Source organism: Aotus nancymaae, unplaced genomic scaffold (genome assembly GCF_030222135.1).
Source record: "Aotus nancymaae isolate 86718 unplaced genomic scaffold, 86718_ANA_hifiasm-v0.15.2.pri h1tg000108l, whole genome shotgun sequence".
In the NCBI taxonomy this organism is placed as follows: domain Eukaryota; kingdom Metazoa; phylum Chordata; class Mammalia; order Primates; family Aotidae; genus Aotus; species Aotus nancymaae.
Window position 1 is genome coordinate 14,870,497 of NW_026988523.1, and position 18,998 is coordinate 14,889,494.

The 18,998-nt window shown below is 44.8% G+C and overlaps 1 protein-coding gene across 11 annotated transcripts in view; it reads right to left on the reverse strand.

Annotated features, from left to right (window-relative positions):
- Positions 1–18,998, reverse strand: part of RGS8 (regulator of G protein signaling 8) — a 93,003-nt gene that overhangs the window by 19,931 nt on the left and 54,074 nt on the right. For 2 of the 11 annotated variants that reach the window (XM_064370891.1, XM_012444666.3), the window contains exons 2-5: positions 10,376–10,488; positions 9,218–9,291; positions 4,528–4,629; positions 3,632–3,696 (exon numbers count right to left, since the gene is read on the reverse strand). In XM_064370891.1, the coding sequence (XP_064226961.1) occupies positions 3,632–3,696; positions 4,528–4,629; positions 9,218–9,291; positions 10,376–10,381 (247 nt within the window). In that variant the 5' untranslated portion in view covers positions 10,382–10,488. The other 9 variants (XM_064370892.1, XM_012444675.2, XM_012444672.2 and 6 more) reach the window with 9 other exon arrangements.

Sequence of the window (18,998 nt, forward strand, 5' to 3'; positions counted from 1 at the left end):
CACGTTCCCCAATTAAGTGGAAACCATGCTGTAAACCAAAAGCAGCCTCTGCCCACAGATCAGTTAGGTCTCCTAATATTGACAAGATGGAATTGAAGAAGAGCACTTATGTCAGGATTCTATTTGGAATCTTGAGGCCGCCCAGCATGTAGTCAGCACACTGCATTGTTTCCTGTGTTATTGGTATGCGTGCCCGTTCGCTCAGAGGCTGCATTCTCCTCCAGGGATGGACTGTGCTTGTTCATCTTTGTGCTTCCCCTCGTCCAGCTGCTTACCATAGATTTTGCACAAAATGAGCACTCAGTACCTTTTTTTAAACATAAATGAGTGCCCAAAACAACCAACAGAACAGGGATGGCAAAGATGCTCTGTAGATTGAGAATGGGGGGTGGGGGAATAATCATCTGTATTTTCCAAAATAGAAAACTTAGGGGAGACAGCTGCCTACATGTACAAAATTACCAGGGAGTGGGTTCTAGATTCATGTACATGTTTTTTTGGATATCAGTCATTCAGGGATTCTTCACTCTTCACTTCTTAGGACATGTTGTTGTCTTAATTGCAAGCTCTACAAACCTCTGATCAACGCTGTCCCTCCTAAGAGACCAGCACACGTGCAATCCCTTTGGAAAAGCTTAATCTGCCCTAATTGAGTCACAATACCAACCCAAATTAATTAGACTTTCAGAAAGTTGTCAACATCCTTCAAGATAACCTGGGCTGACTACTCCATAGCTTTCACAGGGGAGTACATGTTCAAATTCTAAAAGCTTGAAATTGTACCAGTGACTCCTGAATAAAGACACCTTTCTTTTCAAAGACATTCACTCCGTTAGCTTTTTACTTCTATACTATACAGAAGTATAAACAGAACATCAGACTCCAAGAAGGATCATAAAACTCCAAAGTTCAAAAAGCCTATTTCTGCAGTAGTTTTACAAAGAAGCAACCTGGTGTCAGCTTGTTGTTTTGTTTCTTAAGATGCAGGGTCTCACTGTCACCCAGGCTGGAGTACAGCGGTGTGATCATTGACCATGGCAGCCTCGACCTCCTGGGCTTTAGCAATCCTCCTGCCTCAGCCTCCCGAGTAGCTAGGATGGCAGGCATTCACCATCTCACTTCACTAATTTTTTATTTTAGTAGAGACAGGGTCTCACTATGTTTCCCAAGCTGGTCCTGAACTCCTAACCTCAAGCAGTCTTCCCACCTCAGCCTCCTAGGTAGCTGGGACTACAGGCACATGCCACCACACCCAGATAATTTGTTATGATTATTATTTTTTTAGAGGTAGGGTCTTGCTATGTTGCCCAGGCTGGTCTTGAACCCCTGGCCTCAAGTGATCCTCCTGCCTCAGACTCTCAAAGTGCTGGCATTATAGGTCTGAGTCACTGCACCTGTCAGCTTGTAACGCCTTATCAGAGTCCCCATCTCAGAAAAGCGTCCTTGCACTCCTGAAAAACAAAAGCATTCCTGACAGAAGCAGAACCCAGCATCTTCAGATCTAAAAGTCATCAAATCAGACAAATAAAATTCAGCCTCCTCAATGTCTAGGTCTTGCTACTACAGCAATCTAACCCTAAGCCTCCAATCACTAGTTTCACCACCATAAACTATAGCCATAATGACTTAATATTAATAATTGACAGAAAAATTAAAAATCTTATTCTCAAGGCACATTTATTCTGCATTTGATAAATAAAAATATCATTAAAAAAAACCCCCACCATATCCTTACAAAATACCTTTAAGTAGAGAACCTGAAATCAACTAAAGGTATCCTCTTTTTTTTTTTTAATTGCACTTTAGGTTCTGAGGTACATGTGCAGATCATGCAGGATTGCTGCATAGGTACACACTTGGCAGTGTGGTTTGCTGCCTCCATCTCCCCGTCACCTACGTCTGGCATTTCTCCCCATGTTATCTCTCCCCAACCCCCCCGACCCCTCTGTCCCTCTCTTGGCACTCCCCAAAAGACCCCAGTGTGTGATGCTCCCCTCCCTGTGTCCATGTGTTCTCATTGTTCAACACCCGCCTATGAGTGAGAACATGCGGTGTTTGATAAGGTGTCCTCCAATTAAATTTCTCATATTCAGTTGACAGGTAGCAAGCATTTCCATCCCCGTTTGAGAATGAGGAAACAGCCTCAGGGACTTGAACTAAGTGAGTCAGTTGTGAGGCTAAAATAGAAACCAAACTTCAAGATGACCTTGAATGAAATCCAGCCAGAAAATAAGGTGTAAATTGATAGTGACGCTTGTTTAGCTTAATGTCACTCCAGAAAAAAAGTCAGAGTGGCCTCATAAAAAAAATAGGATTACTGAAAATCCTAAATATTATTACACATTTGCCATTAACTTGGCAAATTCATCACATAAGCTTGCTGTTTGGGGCGTAGCCATATGTTACATATGCTAAATCAATGCTGTCTTTCCTTCCTCAGTGCAATCCACAGGATACTAAAATGACTATTTGTCTCACAAAATTACTTGCTACAATATGTGCTTATTCTCAGATTTTGCATTTAATTTTAAAATCTAGTCAAACGTATTTATTAATTAGTTTATCCGTATCAGCAGCATAGTTGGAGGGAACTGCCCAGCAAATTGAAAGCAAAATCACTTCTAAAGACATCTGAAGACTGAGATTTCTGTCAAGACCACCCAAATACTTAGTAACAACACTGAGTCAAAATCAAGAACACAGGTCTGACTCCCACCCAATGCCTTTAACTTAATTGTACCAAACCATTTTCTCCAAGTAAGGGGAAACACTACTCCAAACTAAAAGCCAGCCCTTCTGTTCCCAGATCAGCTAGGGCTTCTAAATCACTGCGACATATTTCAGAGGGGCACGAAACGTCTGTTTGAAGTCTTTCTCTTTTCAAAATCCTCCCTCTTCCTCACCCCTGCTCTGCCATGCCCAGGTAGTAAATGTCACTGGTTTCAAAGCCCAGTGAATTTGAACTTGTACATAATGAGAAAAAGCAAGAGATGAAAAGTTTGGCTGACATCAAATTGCCCTCTCCACACCGCAATATGCACGACTATGTCTGCCTTTGTGGGAAACAAAAGGCATTACAGATGAGGAAGGGGAAATGGAACAGGAAGGACAGCAGAAGTTGTGTTCCAGTAAAACTTAGTAAGAAACTGAGGAGTAAAATGCAGCTGGGATAGTAAACCCTCAAAACAAAAAGCAACAGTAAAACTCAAAAACTGTCAACTCAAGTGAACAATAAAATGCACAAAATATTCATTTGGCTGATGCATAGCCCGACTCTCCCGTAATTTGAGGGGAGGCCATTCAGTTCTATAAACAAGATCTCGCATTCCCAAGTGAGCCCATCATTCCAAACCCCTAAGCTAAACTCTCTCTTGCTAAAACTGCTGAGAATACAAAGCCTTCTTGGGATCATACTTTGAACCCAGAAAACAGAAAAGAAGGCCCTCATCTCACTGCATTTAAATCATTCATTTTCTTTTCTGAATGTTCCTCTAGGCAGGAGGCTCTGTGAGAGCAGGGCCCACAGAGGTCTGGAACACCTAGTACATACCTGGGTCATCACAGGCCTTTGGTACATCTCTCACTAAATGGATGATTTACCATGTCATGATGTGACCTGAATTCTACTTACACTTATGAGAGAGAAGCACATCAAAGGAATCTGCCCACCTCGTAGCTTCTTCTGTGGATAATCTCCTAGAAAAAAAGAAACATCTCTCTTCAATGTTTCTGAAATACCCTCCTTACCCTTAACAACCACTAAGATTTGCTCAGAAAAACAAATTGGAACAACGTGGGAGTGGGGGTAGTAGGTGAAGACGATCCCTGGATTCCTGCAATTCTGTCACTGTAAATTTGTGCATTCTTAAGTCACTGATGAGGAAAAAAAAAAAAACCTCAGGGCTGGAATTCAGTGAGTTCTGTCTGCTGGCTTTTAGTCTAAAGAACAAAGCTAAGTAAGTACATGATTTAAAGGTGTCGAGGTAACGATGGAAAGAAACTGGTCTTAGAGTCAGAAAAGTTAGACTCAGCTCCCAACTCCATCTTTCTGTCACCTAAATTTCTGCACTTCTGAAATGGGGATAATGATGCCCACTACATAGTTTTGTGAAGGTTACACAAGGTAACATCAGTGACATTTAATACAGCAACAGCAGAAGAGGTGCTGAATTCAGGTTACTTGAATCTAGCATATTTTTAGAGTAAGTTTGAACATTTATTTCCAAATTGAGAGCTCAGATTGACAACTAAGTAGAACCAAGAAGTATCCTTTACCACCCACAGTGTTGTGAGTGATGGATGATATGGCTTTCTTAGGAAGAAAAAGAGGATTCCATTCTTAGATCACTAAGCCATACATTCTGAAAAGGAAAATAAACATTCCTTTCACTCACATCCACGGATATAAAAGGAGCTGCCAAGAGACAGGAATTTTTTTGTGGCTCATCTGGTCAGCAACTCACTAAAGAAGTGAGCTATATAACTTGCCATATTACCCAGGGAATGGCACGTGGCTGTACTACTCACTTGAGAGCGCGGTTGGGTTTGTCTGGCAGAATAGCTGTGAAATCACTACACGAGTCTGACTTGTGAGACAGGCATCCCAGTCGAGTCCTCATCCCTTTGTTCCTGCAACAAGCACAGGGGCAGAAGGACGGGGAAACTCTCATGATCACAGCTGTCAGCTCTATACAGGGCCCCTGGAGCTGCTGCTACTGGAGCACTGCCCCTACCCTTCCCCAGGTGGTCTCTGAAGGCTTCATGTACAGGAAGAGAACACCTAGAGAATTAGTAACTACCTGAACAGTCACAGGTACCCTACCCGACCCCCTAGAGGCTTAATGCTTTTTAAAGCTGACACGGCAAATTGATGGTAAGTCAATGAAGGTCATTAGCTTGGAAGAATTTCTAAATTAGGATTCTCTGTAGGGAAAAAAAAATACAGTGATAACAAAATAACAATCCACATTTTGCTTTTCCACAAGGAGGACAAAGTAACAGCAGCAGCAGCAGCTCCTGATTGCAGAGACCCAGAAGGAGTACCCACACCGGGAGCAGAGGATGTTTGCAGGGTGCACGGTGCATATCAGAGTCTTAGAGCACAAAGTAGGGGCCTCAAGGCAGGTCAATTCCAACTCAGGGTCTCCCCACTCATCCCACAAATCTAGCTATAGTCAACCTATAGGATTGATGCCTGCAGGTAAGGAGAGGAGTAATTGGTACAATCAGCAATTAAGAATCAATGTCAGTTCTCATGCTTGCCTGACTAAGCTCATGTATTCCTATTTACATTTTGGCTTATCTCAACAAGCATAATTAAATTTTTAACATGTATGTTTACATTTCTCATGTGTTTTATTTTCCAAAGGACCCATATAATGACATCAGGCACTTAAATAGTTATCTCTGGTAACAGATCCAAGGAGAAGTTACTCTAATATCTCTTTCTGACTCCCAACATTAGCCTCTGTTTACCACTTTACATTTTTTATATGTTTAATTTTTTCGTTTAGAGACAAGGTCTTGCTATATTCCACAGGCTGGTCTCAAACTCCTGAGTAGCTGGGATTACAGGCCCAAGTCACCATGCCCAGGTAGCCTCTGTTAACCTTTAATCGGAGGTCGACAAACTATAGCCCTAAAATGTACCTGTGTATGTAAATAAAACTTTATTGAAACACAACACCACCATTTGTTTACAAATTGTTTAAAGCTGCTTTCAACTACTAGGGCAGAGTTGGGTAGTTGCAACATAGACCATATGGCCCCAAAACAGGAAAATATTTACTCTCTAGCCCTTGACAGAGTAAGTTCGCTGACCCCTGACCTTTAACTGTGACAACTTTTTGTACTGAGGGCAAAGGTAAGTGGGACGGGTTTAGTATAATCAAATCAGGATTTGAGAGTGACTTAGAAAAGGGAACTGCTGCTTGCACGGTCGCAACAATTTGCCACAGAAAGAGTCCTAGAAGAGGCCATTCTGCATGTTGAAACGTGTCCTTCTGGCCTAGCTTTCTTTCCTCTTTTTCCTAGGGGTGGGAAGAGACCTTGGGGATCATCCAATTCGATCTCTTTTACTTCGAATGGATTTTCATTCCTGGTAATTGTCTTTGTTCACAGAAATCTTATCCAAGAATGTCTGCTGGGATGGTATTATATTTGGCAGGGATGGACAGCATTTGTATTCCACAGCACATCTCTGAAGAGCCTCTTAGGGCTGGAACATCCAAGTTCCCAGAAATATCCTCTCTCCTGCAAAAAACTGGGCCTGCACATCCACTGCTCCCACCTTGAATCTCAGCCAGGCCGCATTGTGAAGCCATACATTTCACCGCATTTCCAAACATTGACTACTGCCGTCTCTCTCCTGAGACAGTGGGCATCTTATGTGTCCACTCTCGCTTGCAAATTGCAGGATGCCTGACGGCAGGCCACGTGAGCAGCTGTCATCACATTCCATGACTTCAAGTAAAGGTCCTGCTCAGGCTACCCCACAGACCAGAGCCCAACTTTCCGTGAGTTGGTTCATTCCTCATGCCTCAGGATCATCAGTCATAAAACACTCAGGTCACTGCCCTCCAAGAGCAACCAAGAGGACTTTCAAAAAATGGCAAATCCACACAAGCCATTTAACAAGGTTTAGCAGGGGCCAGTGTAATGGTTGCTAATTGCTACCAAGACAACTGTGATTCTCCCAAATCGTTTGCAAAAATCTTCCACAAAATATTCTTTGGGACAAAATGATTTTTATTTTTCTTCTTCCTAGCTAAGACCTCAATGATAATCTTCTTAAGTCTGAAATAATGAGGGCAGAAGTAAGAGTCAAAGGTTAAGGATACTTTTAAAAGAATAACGAGGCTTTCCCTCCTCTGTCTCCTTTCTACAGCCCCTATCCCAGTAACTCACAGAGATCCCTAAATGGTTCCATACAAGCTCATGCATAGTCACTCATCCCACCACATAAGTCACTGCCGAGATGTCCCACTGGTCGATGGGAGGGCTTCAGCTAAGGCAGGTCCTGCTTGTAAGGCCACAGCTTTGCAAGAGGCACACAGACAAGAACCGTGCAGTTCACACAGGAGGCCTATGGGGAGATATGCAAGTGGACCACCCATGGGCTCAGTAGGCTTGGGCCAGGCTCAAATAGCAAAGAAGGTGAGAAGGTGGAGAAAGGAGGAAAGGGTCAAGGGCAAGAAAACAGGCCATTGATTTCATTACCTGCGTGGCATCAGTAAGGCCGCCATACAGGCATCCGCTTACGGTTAACCCTTGGGCTGGTTTGCAGGGACGTCAGGGCAGGAAATAAGACTGCGGGGCTCAGGAATTTACCCTTGCACGTCCTCTCACCTAAAATCAAAGAATCTGCTGTAAGAGGGGCCACCCTCTCTCATCTGACTGCACTACACATCCTCTCAGATGGCTTTCGGCCAACGGAACACCTCCCCACACATCCCCCACCAGGACCCACAATGTCCACTTGTCCTTAGCAGGAATGACAAACCAACAATGGACAAGAACAGACTGTTGGTGGCTTCGTGTTGGTGATTGTTGGTTAGGAGTTCCGGATTCCCCAACCACTGGCCATCAAAAATAAAGTGGGACGTGTGCCTCAGGGGAGGCGTGGGTCTAGCACACCAAAATTTATTGTTCTCTTTCTCTTACTAAAGTGGGGCCCAAGTGACCAGCCAGAGGGGTTGGGGGGTCAGTACTTGCTCCAAAATAATCTGATTGGATGCCACTCTGATTGTCGCCTCCCTCCAAGGGCACCTGTCCCAGGTGGGAGTGCGTGGAGACTCAGGAAAGTGGGAGTGGGAGGGAGGTTGGAGGAACTCCAAGAGAGGCTTGTCAGGCACCGTCACCACACAGGCTTGCTCCTCTGCAGGATCACAGGTGCAGGCTGAAGAAATGAATATGCAAGTCACCCTTTCTTGCCCATATGGAGCCTATATGACCTTCCTCAGCCTGGGGACTGGCCTATTCTTGACACAGAGCAGGAAGGACATGAGTGTGGGGGAAAAGGGGTCATGGAGGTTGAAAGCTGACTGACTTCTAGTCTTCCTCTCCTGAGGGTTCCATTCTCAGTGCTTCAAACCCTTTGTTCCCACAGAAGAACTCTGATAGGAAGAAACACGTGAGGAGAGCTGCCTATCCATAAAGACTCCCCTGGGGAACTCTGACACCAAACATAGAATCCACCTTAAAGGAAACCTAATTTAGATAGATACGACTCCTATGTGAGCTACACCATTTAAATCATTTTTATATTACCGCGGACATTTCACAAGTGCTTTTTAAAAATAGCTTCTTTAGTAAAACTATAATTAATAAAATTAAAAGATCGCTTTGTTAAAACTAGAAAAAAACAATTGGTGAGACTGTGTGGAAAGACCCATCATCACAGGGATGTTTCTTTAATCTTTCTCCTAACCAGGCTTACACCTGCTTGCCCAGAAGTCAGGAAATCAAAGCCTTTGCAGCTGTGACAGTCCCTAGATGTCACGTTTGGGACACCTAGGCCTCTTGCTGTGGGATATGGCCCCAGGGGAAGGGGAAACCCATGCAGGGACCTTTATTATCCTAGAGCCAAATGAAACAAGAGACAAACCCACCTACGTCGCAGGCGAGGTCATGTGGGGCAGGGAATCCCCCAGCCTTGTGTCCCTGCCTTGTCTCTCTTCCCATCCCACGGCCAGCACACACTGGCTTACCCAGGCTGCTCAGATGCCTGTCTCTCCCCTTCAGATCCAGCACTGCCCAAATTGCTGCTCAGACCCTCCACTACCCATTTCATGCACTCAGCCACAGGCGCCACTAAATAAGAATCAGCAGGATACTCTGACCCAGCTGCTTTGTCCATCCCAGCAGGGCTTTTATCCCATTTGGCCCTGGACTTAGGAGAGTCAGAAGTTACCCAAGGCCCAGGAAGTTCAAAGGTGTGATTGCCCCCACAGTGCACGCACCCTCGTAGGTGGGCATCAAGTCACAGGTGCATCGGGGCAGACGGGATGAGACATAATGGGAAGAGAGGATACTCAAGGAAAAAACAAAGGTTAAAAGCAAAGAGCAAAGATTTATAAAGATGGGGAGAGAAACTAGAGCCTCAGCCTGAAGAAAGCAATCAATATGCATGAAGAGGCAAGTTAATTAAATATGGATAATGCAATCGGTGCACACAGACACCCTGGAGAGGAAAGAGAAAAGCAAAGGCAATACTCACTGTCTTTGGCCAGTCCTCATGGCCTGTGGGTCTTTGCCAACTGGATGGTCAGAGAGGCTGCGGGTTAAGGCGCTCTGGGGAAAAAGTAGATCTTTCATTTAGCGGTCAAATCCTCGGCAAGTGAAGGGCATGTGTGCATGAACACATAGGCGCACGTACACACATATACACACACAGCCATGCACAACACACCTCCCATCACTTGAGCCAGGCAGCAAGGAGCCCCGCTGAAAGCTCTTCTCTCTGCTTGTCACATCCAGTAAATACTGAAGCAGCCTACACCCAGCGGGCGGCAGCTCAGCTCCCGGGCACAGTCTGCACACCCATCCTCATTGGCAGGATGCAGGAGGTGCCCCTGAGCTGAGCCCAGCCTCACTAACCTGAAGCTCCTCTGGCCACAGCTCAGGGAGAAGTCCCCACAGCCCACAGCTGCCTCCCTCTGCGCCCAGAGGCTGTGCGAGGGGCAGCAAAGAATAGGTATTAACTCTTTCCAGTCACCAGTGAGCTGAAAATCAAGTGTCCAGGGGGTCCTCTTCTAATGAGCCCGGCTGCTGGCTGAAGGTTGGCTGCTGCACCGGGAGCGGGGAGCGTAAAGATCTTGCCCCAGACAGCTGCTGACAGCAGGAGCCACTCCAAATCAAATCTCCTAATGAGCCAGGAGAAGGGGGGCTGTCTTGCTGGGTGTGATGTGATGTGATAAATGCAGAGAGCAAGAAGGCTATGGGGCAGGTCACACATCTAAATTCCACCCCCTTTCTCCCAATTTCTATTGTGCTGCACTGCCAAGCCAAACCACACAGCCCTGAAATTCGCCCTCTGCCACATCTCAGCTGTGCCCCCTACTCTACAGAGGCATTTCTCCCCCAGTTCGTCTCCACTCCCACCCTAACCAGTGCCAACCACACCACTCCCCACTTCTTAATGAGAAATTTCCACCTCCTCTGCCTTCCCAAACATGCATATTTCCAACTCTATGCTCCTGCCTCTCACCTGGTTTTTCCTACAGTAGAAACTCACCTCTCTCCCTCATCCATCACCTAGCAACTTCCCCCTACTTGCATTTGTTATGGAGTGAGACTTTTCCCTTTGTTCTGCTAAATCTGCACAATATCCCCATTTTTCCGTCTTTTCCATTTTTTTACTTCCAAAGCGCCTTACCCACATGGGTCTTCACACTGTCTGCTTCAGTCCAGAAGGAGGACTCTCTTCCTGCTTGCCCTAGTGTAGTGGTTCTCCAAGCGTGGTCCCTGGACCAGCAGCGTCAGCATCACCTGAGAAGCATCCGAAATGCAAATGTTCAGGCCCCACCCCCAGACCTACAGAATCAGGAACTCTGGGGACGGTAATCAGGCTTCCAGGTGACTCTGATGCATGCTAAAGTTTGCAAACCACTGCCCTGGGAGAAAGCTTGCCTTCTTGTTATGCTCTACATCCCTAAGGCTGAGTCTACACTCCCACTCAGGAACTAGCTCCAAAGACACATAGCCTTTGCTGCAAGTCACTTCTGAAACCCAGAAGGCAGCAGAAACCTCGACAGAAAGTGATGGCTTTATAATAATGGAAATGGATTCCATTTTTTAAACCTTTTTAAATATATAAAGCATTTTCATATATTGTCACTCAACAATCCTATGCCATCATCAGAGAGGGTATTGTTACCCTCAGATGAAAAAAACTGAGGCTAGAAAAGGTGATGTACCTTTATCAAATAGACACAACATGCCAGAGGAGGCACAAGGACCAGAATGTGAGTCTCATGACTCTAACAGCGGAGCTCTTTCTACTACATTGTGCCAGGACCCCGTCCTTCTGGCAGATCTATTGGTGCAAAATCTGAATTCTCTCAGTGAAATGATTCTGCCGCAACTACTCATTGCCTGATGATAAAATGAAATAAAAATTCTGATGCTGCCTCCACAATGACTCACTGCCTCTTTCTGATAACGTCCACGGTGCCCCTCTATTAAAGAAAGGGAACTTTGTGTTATAAAATGAGAAGCAAAAGAAAAGTTTCTCATCTCTCATTACCCCTTTCTTGAACCCTGTTGCTAACTGGGGTTTAGAACTTAAGCAGAAAGAGAACCCTTCATTTCTGGACATTTTCTTGGTACATTGCACCATAAAAAAACTGGCACACAGATATACTGGTGAATAAAAGCCCATCGATAAGCACTCCCCTGATTCAAGATATGTTTACAGAATAAGGTGAATCCACATAGCTCACGTTTAATGAGCAGTTAGTATGTGCCAGACATGATGCCAAACATTGCATTTGAGTTATCTATTTAATTTTCAGAACAAATTTACAAAGCCAACACCTGTATCACCTCCCACCCGCCGCCTTTACAGATGGAGAAATAGAGACAGGTCATTGAAAAGTGGCAGACCTGGTATCTGGCACCAGACCTGATGCTTCCAGCCTCTGCTATGCTCCTCACTTTAACACAAAGGTAATGCCATCATTGGACACCTCCCACCAGCCCTGAAACAATGCAACAAAGGCCTCCTCCAAATTTCATGCTGCCTGGGCCAGTATCCAGGGGGTAAAGGCCCCGAGGAAAGAGAGCAGGACTGCAAATGGGCCTGAGTCGTAAGTGGACGCTAATCAATATTAACCAGGCATCAGAATCTTCAATTAGCCTTTGGAGAAATAATATGGTCACAGGAAGCCAATAAGTCCAATGTTTAAGAAGAGCTGTACTAAACAAGAAAAATGTAAAAGCAAGAACAGGAATATGAAGAGCAGAAGGACAACAGTGCGTGGACATGAATAATGTGAGGAAACAGAAAATTAAAACGAGTCTAAGCTTTTTTTTTCCCCTAACCAAAACACTCCTAAACGCCAAGGAGTAATCACAAAGCCCCGCAGTTTGAGAAGCACAGACCTAGCACACGCCCCTCTCACGAGAAAACACCAGCATCATCTCCCAAAGAGGCCAGTGCATAATTTCAGGGAGGAGAATTAAGCTCAACCTAAAGTAAAGCGTTCTAGCGTTGTCTTCTTTCCTGAAATAAATAAACAGAGAAGGCAAGCAGAGTTACGTGCTCCTGAGAAAGTATTTCATCTCCTTGGACTCTGCATTCCCCAGACTTAGAGCTCTGGGTTCTTTTCCGGCTACTGCTCATGACTTGCTAGCTGAAGACTTGGCACAGGACATCTCAACTGGCCACAACTCACATTTCTTACAGGAAGACAGTGATTGCAAGCCCAGCTCCTGCCTCCAGGCTGTCCTGCCAGTCTCTGCACTTCCCAGTCTATACTCACTCCCCTTGGGAGGCCCTGCCGTCTCCAGGCATCCACCACTCCTCCAGAATCAGCGCTTCAATCTTGCCTCTTCAGCTCCAGGCTGCTTTTCCAGAGGTTTGCTGGACAGCTCCTCACATCTCAGACCCTGCACGCTGTGCTATCTGTCTCTAAACCATCACCTTCCCCCATCCTCCATTCCTGCTGGGCTCTCTGTGCTTGCTTGTGACATCACTCTGCCCAAGTCCCACAAGGGACCCTAACCCTAACCCCAACAAGTGCAGACATTTCTGGTTTCTTTTTCTCCGTTTGCCTTCCTAAATTGGTTTTTAAATCTCGTCATATTTATGAAATATTTCTCAACTTCATTCCCTTCCATACATTGATGCTGCCATGTGAGAGGTTATTCGGCTCTCAGTGCCTGCACAATCCCCTACCCCCTCTTAAATAACGGATCTCCCTGCCCTCATTTCTCTCTCTGCCTGCCCACAAACATTCTTGCACGTTACACTACCGCCGAAGTACCACTGAACAGACACTGTAAAGTGGATCATCTCTGCAATCATCTTTGATGGGCTCCATTGCAGCTTCTTGTTCTGCCTGACAATGGGTTTGTCCCATTTGCCTATCCCCAGTTTTCTATCCCACACACATGCCTGATTCCTCTGCTGTCCCTTCTGCCCAGAATGTCCCTACCCTTGATCTGCCTGTTAACTCCCAGTTTCTTCCCTAAACCCATTACCTCAAGCTAAAAATTCTCTGTTCCAAACCCTTTTCAGAATTCTCCCAATCAGAAGGAACCCCCTCCATCCCAATAGCACCGCCTTGCTGTAAGGTTGTCTGACAGCTCACATCACAGGCACAGTTTATTCTTGAGATTTATGATTTCTGATCCTCTCAACTGACTCTGTGCTCCAAAAAGACAGACTCTTTTACTTACTCCCCTTACTATTAATTCTCATTGCCTCGCAGAGAGCAGATGTTGAGTAAATGTCGGCTAAACTTGATTTTGAGTTCATGAAAAAAATCTGAAAAATCACCGAGGATTCCTTATGGCAGAAACATGTTAGACTTCTGCAGCCTCCTGGTCAAGACTGCAGTCAACAGAATGCTAATGACACTCAGGGTCCGCTGCACAGGTACATAAGGCATTTGCAAACTAACCCAATAGCCTGGTCAGGGCAGAGTGGAATTAATCAAGAGCAAAAGGAGCACCTGGCATTGCCACACAGGCCATGAAAATGTAATTAAATTGAAGATAAAGGGAGTTTAAATCTGCAATGTAATATTTTTAAAAGCCACGAGAGTGGAGGGGGAGGTTTATTGCCAAATGCCTCTGTGTGTTTATCTAATCAACATATCACCTAGGATAATACCACATTTAAAGCTTTTAATAAAACAGTCATTTGGATATTAGATTTGAATTCTGGTCAGCATGCTAAAGCTCTTCCGTAACTCTTTTAAAAGCAATTTCCACTTCGTAGCTTCCTAGTAACAGTAGAAACATGAATCAACATATGCTGCATTGATTTAGGGTTTCCATGGAGACTGGAAGGACACAGGGAAGGGCAGGACAGAAGGAGGCCACTTGGCCCAAAATTCTACTTTAAAAAATGCATCTCAATCTCATTCCTCTGAGCATTAGCAGCCTCATTTCCTGTTCATCAGTTCAAGCATCCACATATTTAATTTGTAATAACCCTGCTCAACTCCTCATAAGGAACATCAGAGGGGACGTGGAGAGAAGTCAGCAGCTAAAGCTGTGTGCCCATGAGGTTTGCAAAGAAAACCAAGAAGCACAGTGTTTGGAATCAGAAGAAAGGGTCTTTGGTACTAACTCTGCAATTAACTAGCTCCATGACACTAACTACCTCTACTAGCTCTGTGATCACTAACCTCACCAAGACCTTCCGGCTTCAATTTCCTCATCTGTAAAACACAGATTAGCACACCTGCCCGGTCTATTTTTCAGGGTGATTATATGAAAAGAAATGAGAAAGTCTGTGGGGGAAATGCCCTGTAAATTCCAGTACATCACACCCTATTATTGTATTTGAAGATGATCTTGTCTTCCCTTTAAATGGAAGTTTTCCAGTGAGCAAGTAGATGCAAAAAACAGATTCCTGATTTAGTGGAGAGTAGACTGACTGGAAAAGAAAGAGCAATGGATTTGACAGCCCTGAGTTTCAACCCCAACTCTCCGTAATTTTCCAGATTAAGGGCAGACCCAGAACTGTGGGCAAGCTACTCACCCTCTCTGAGTATCATTTTCATCATAGGGGAAATGAAAATAATAACAGTAGCAATATCATAGTCTTGTTACAAGGATTGAATTAAATAATGTAATGGAGTCTTTACCGCAATTCTTGACAAATGGCAAATAGCTGGTGTGAGCCACTTTTATCATTATTCTTAGTCTTTTCAACTATATTTTATCATCTGTAAAATGGGAATTAAATTTCCTACTACATCTTCATTTTACATAGGGGATTACTTAGATGTCTGTTCAGCTATTTAATAAGCTGTTTGGGAAAAGGTGCTTCATAAATAGAACATCATTATTTAAAGATTCGTTTTTTTACCACCTGCTCACCGAGGTGAGACAAAATGTATAGGATAGCACATCTGTGGTGATTCTCGAGCTTCAGTGGCTGGGGTTATGTAAGTCTCTGTTACCTTTCTCATCTCCTTTTGTTCCTCCTGGGCATTCATTTGTCTCCTCATCGCTCACTGCAGGGTTTTCCTCTTGCCAGCCTCTTTTCTTTATTCACTATCTTTATACTCCCCCTTCTAAGTGTGTCTAGAAAAAATTTTCAAAGTTAAATTTTGAAGGCTTTGGTTTCTAAACCTGCAATTCTTCCTTAGGTCTCCTAAAATGAGATGGTATAGCAATACCAAGGGAAATGGAACAAAATCAGGAGATGTTAAAGGATTACACAGTGCTGCCTCACAGACAACGGCCATCAGGGTTTAAAATAAAGCTTGAAAACACATCAACCAAATGTAATAATACATGGACTTGGTGTTGCATTCTGATTCAAAAGCAAAATTTTAAAAATAATACAGTGCAATTGAGAAAATCTAAACACTGATTGGATATCTTATAGTATTAAGATATTATTCATTTTTAGTGCGATTTTGATACTGAAGGGTTTTTTTTAAGAGACCTTATCTTTTAAAGGTATACTAGGAAATATTTATAGTTGAAATGACAAGCTATCAGTGAGCTGCTTCAGCATCATCTTGGGTGGGAAGCTGGGTGATAGCTACATAGGGACTCATTGTTCAGTTCTCTTGATCTGTGTATATTTGAAATTGTGCCTACAATGTGTTCCTTAAGTGAAAAAAGCCAACAAAGTGCAAGACAACTGAAATACAGAAGGAGGAGACTATCTGAATGGAACTTGATTTTCTGTACATTTTCTATTGTAAGTTTTCCTCCCTTGAATAAATCTGCTTTAAGAAAAACCTATTATTTAATGCCTAGGGAGCAGGTGCTAAAATTCACAGCGGTTTAGAGTGGGTATAACTCCTAGACATCACCTACAGAAACTAAACTTTAAAGACTTTGCCCCAGGTCACATTTCTTAGAGGCGTAGGCAGGACTCCAGCTCAGAGTTCCTGGGTGGAATCCAGCCGCATCCTTTGTTCCAACTGCTGAGCTGCCCATCTACACTTGCAGAATCCAGGGCCAAAAGTTAACACTGGACAGGGAGACCAATCATGGCCCGTTTGCTCACCTCCCCAGCCCTTGTCATAAGGTTCCTATTATGATCACAGCCTTAAACACTGAACTCAGGTTTCACAAATTACCTTTCCAGTGGCCAGCTAGTTTTTGTGAAGGCAGCTGAAGGGCAGGACGGTAGAGTGGAGAGACAGCTCGTGTAACACACACAACTCTTCACACCCTCACAACCCGATCTCCTGTCCCATCAAGATCATCGGGGCCTCAGGTATGAAATCCCTGGACCTCTTTTCGCTTCCTAAGCCCTACTAATCTATCCACATTAAACACACCCTGACTTCCTTCCCGCTGCTTTCAGATGTGTCTACTCCAGATGAATCTTTCCCCCAGTGGCCTCGCGGCTGTCCTTTCCCATGGACTCTGCTTTATGAACTCTCTATCTTTATTTTCTCCTCCTACCATGTTTTTCTGCACTCAACAATAACAATTTTCATCTCTTTTATTTAAAAAAAAAAAATCCTCCTGGGTGTTTCTCCTTTTATTGGCAAAACTGCCTGCGAGTCTCCTCTGCTCTCTCACTTCCTATCCCCTCCTAACCCCTTTGCCATTTGGCTTCCACACCCACCATTCCCCTGAAACGCAGCCTCCAGACTGTCAGGTCCAGTGGAAATGTGCCAGTACTTGTCTTTACGAACCTCTTTGCTGCCTTTGCCATGGTGGCCATTCATTTCTCGCATCTCTCTCCCTTGACTTCCCGACACGACGCTCCCCTGGCTGCCCTTCCCCTTGCTCTCCTTTGTTGGCTCCTCCTCCTCTGTCCACCCCATAAATGCTAGTATCTTCCTTCCTCTATAATCTTAGCTTCCTGCTCTTCTCACCTTGCATGCTACTTGGGCAATCTCATCCTTGCCAATAGTCCTAACTACATTGGCTACATTGACCATTTCTAAATATTTTTCTCCAATTCTAGCTCCTCTCCCAATCATGTAGACTCTGATAGCCCTTGGGTTGCTGAAGGTACCCCTCAGATACCCTACAGGCCCATCAATGGTAAATATATCTAAATAATGGGCGCACCATATCCCCATCTTTTCTTGGCCCATTTTATCTGCCACCCTCACCATGCTCACCTCCCACCCCACCCACACCCCCTACACACACATACAAACCTTGGCTTCCTCTGGAACTGCTGATCTCAGTTTCTGGCACCACCATCTACTGAGTAACTCAGGCCAGAAATAGGAAAGTAATTACAGGCAACTCCCTTTCTCTCATCTCCTGTCGACAACCAATTACCAAATCATACTGATTAAATCTTTCATAGTTTTCAGATCTGTCTCCTCCCCTCCGTCCTCACTACCACTGCTCTGGCACATGTCCTCATGGTCCTGGTTCATGTCCTCACAGTCTCTGGTCTCCATGAGACTGCCTGTTTTCTTAAATGCAGCTCCATTCTACAGCCAAATCACCTGTTTAAGTCACAAACATGACTGCATTTCCTTCTCCTCAAAATCTTTAAGCTCTCTGACTCGGGATAAAGTTCCAGCTTAATAACGATCCTGATACACAAACTCCCCGAGGTCTAGCTACCTTGAGAGTCACCTCCACTCCCCTGGCTTGTGCTTCAGGCCCCAATAACTCTACACTTTTCACAACCCTGAGCACACATCACAGGGTTCCATGTCTTTGGGCCTCCTTTATTTCATTTCCTCTGCCCAGAATGTCCTTGATCTGAGTGAGTCCTGCTCATCCTTAAGCTGCACTCCAGGAAGACTTCTCCAAAAGTCACCTGAACGCCCAAGTTCAGGAAGTGCCCTCTGTGTTCTTACGGCTTCCAGGCACCTACTCTATGTCAGCACCTGGCATAGCTGGGGGTACCTGCAACTCTCTTCTCCTAACCAGACCCTACGTTCATCCAGGGCAGGGAGCATGTGTTTATTCATTCATTCATTTAGTCATCCAACTAACATGTAAGTGTCTCCTATGTGCCAAGCAAGGCCTCAGGCATGGGTACATTACATTCCCTATGTACATTGCCCAGGTAAAAAATGTATTTTTCATATCTACATCTCCAGTATGTAGCAAAGGAAGAGGTTCAGTTAATGTGTGTTGAGCTGACATGAGACCCCAGCATGTAGGTGAGGAAACTATGTTTGGTGTACGATGCTGGCCAACAGAGACAGTGTAGAGTCACAGAGTGCCTCAGGCTCCAGGGTCGGCAACAGGGGTTCAAGCTCCAACTCTGCCCCTTTATGGCAGGCTCTCCTTGGCTTAGGACCTTGCCTTCTCATCTCTGACATCAGAATCACTAAGGCAAGGCCCACTTCCTGTGTTACTGCAAGAATGCAGTGACTATATAAGTAAACATGGGATGTAAATCACTTAAGCTTATGAAAACATTCAGTCACATGGAGAACACCAGAGTCAGAGAAGGCAGAAGCCCCACACCCATGGGGAGCGGTGTGGAGGCTGCATGGACAGGACAGCAGGGCCAGAGGCAGAGAAGCAGAGGAATATAGCTTTCAGAGCCACAGAGCTGGAAGGTAAGCATGAAACCCTGCCACAGCTGAAACGTGGCTCTCCCTCCTATCTCTCAGTGCCAGGATGCTGGTTATCAATCTCTTCCCCTTCTCAGACAGTAACAAAAGCTTTACCGTTTGCCATCAGGGTCTACAGCTGTGAGCAGAGAGCAGCTTCAGCAGTCTCCCTCCTCTTCTGAATATAAAATAAGCTCTTTCTAATCCTCCATTTTCAATGACTTCAGGCAGTGGCTTTCATGTCCTCCCTCCCCGCTCCATCCTACCCAGATACCTAGAATCACGCAGCAAGGAGAATCCACAGCCATCAGACCC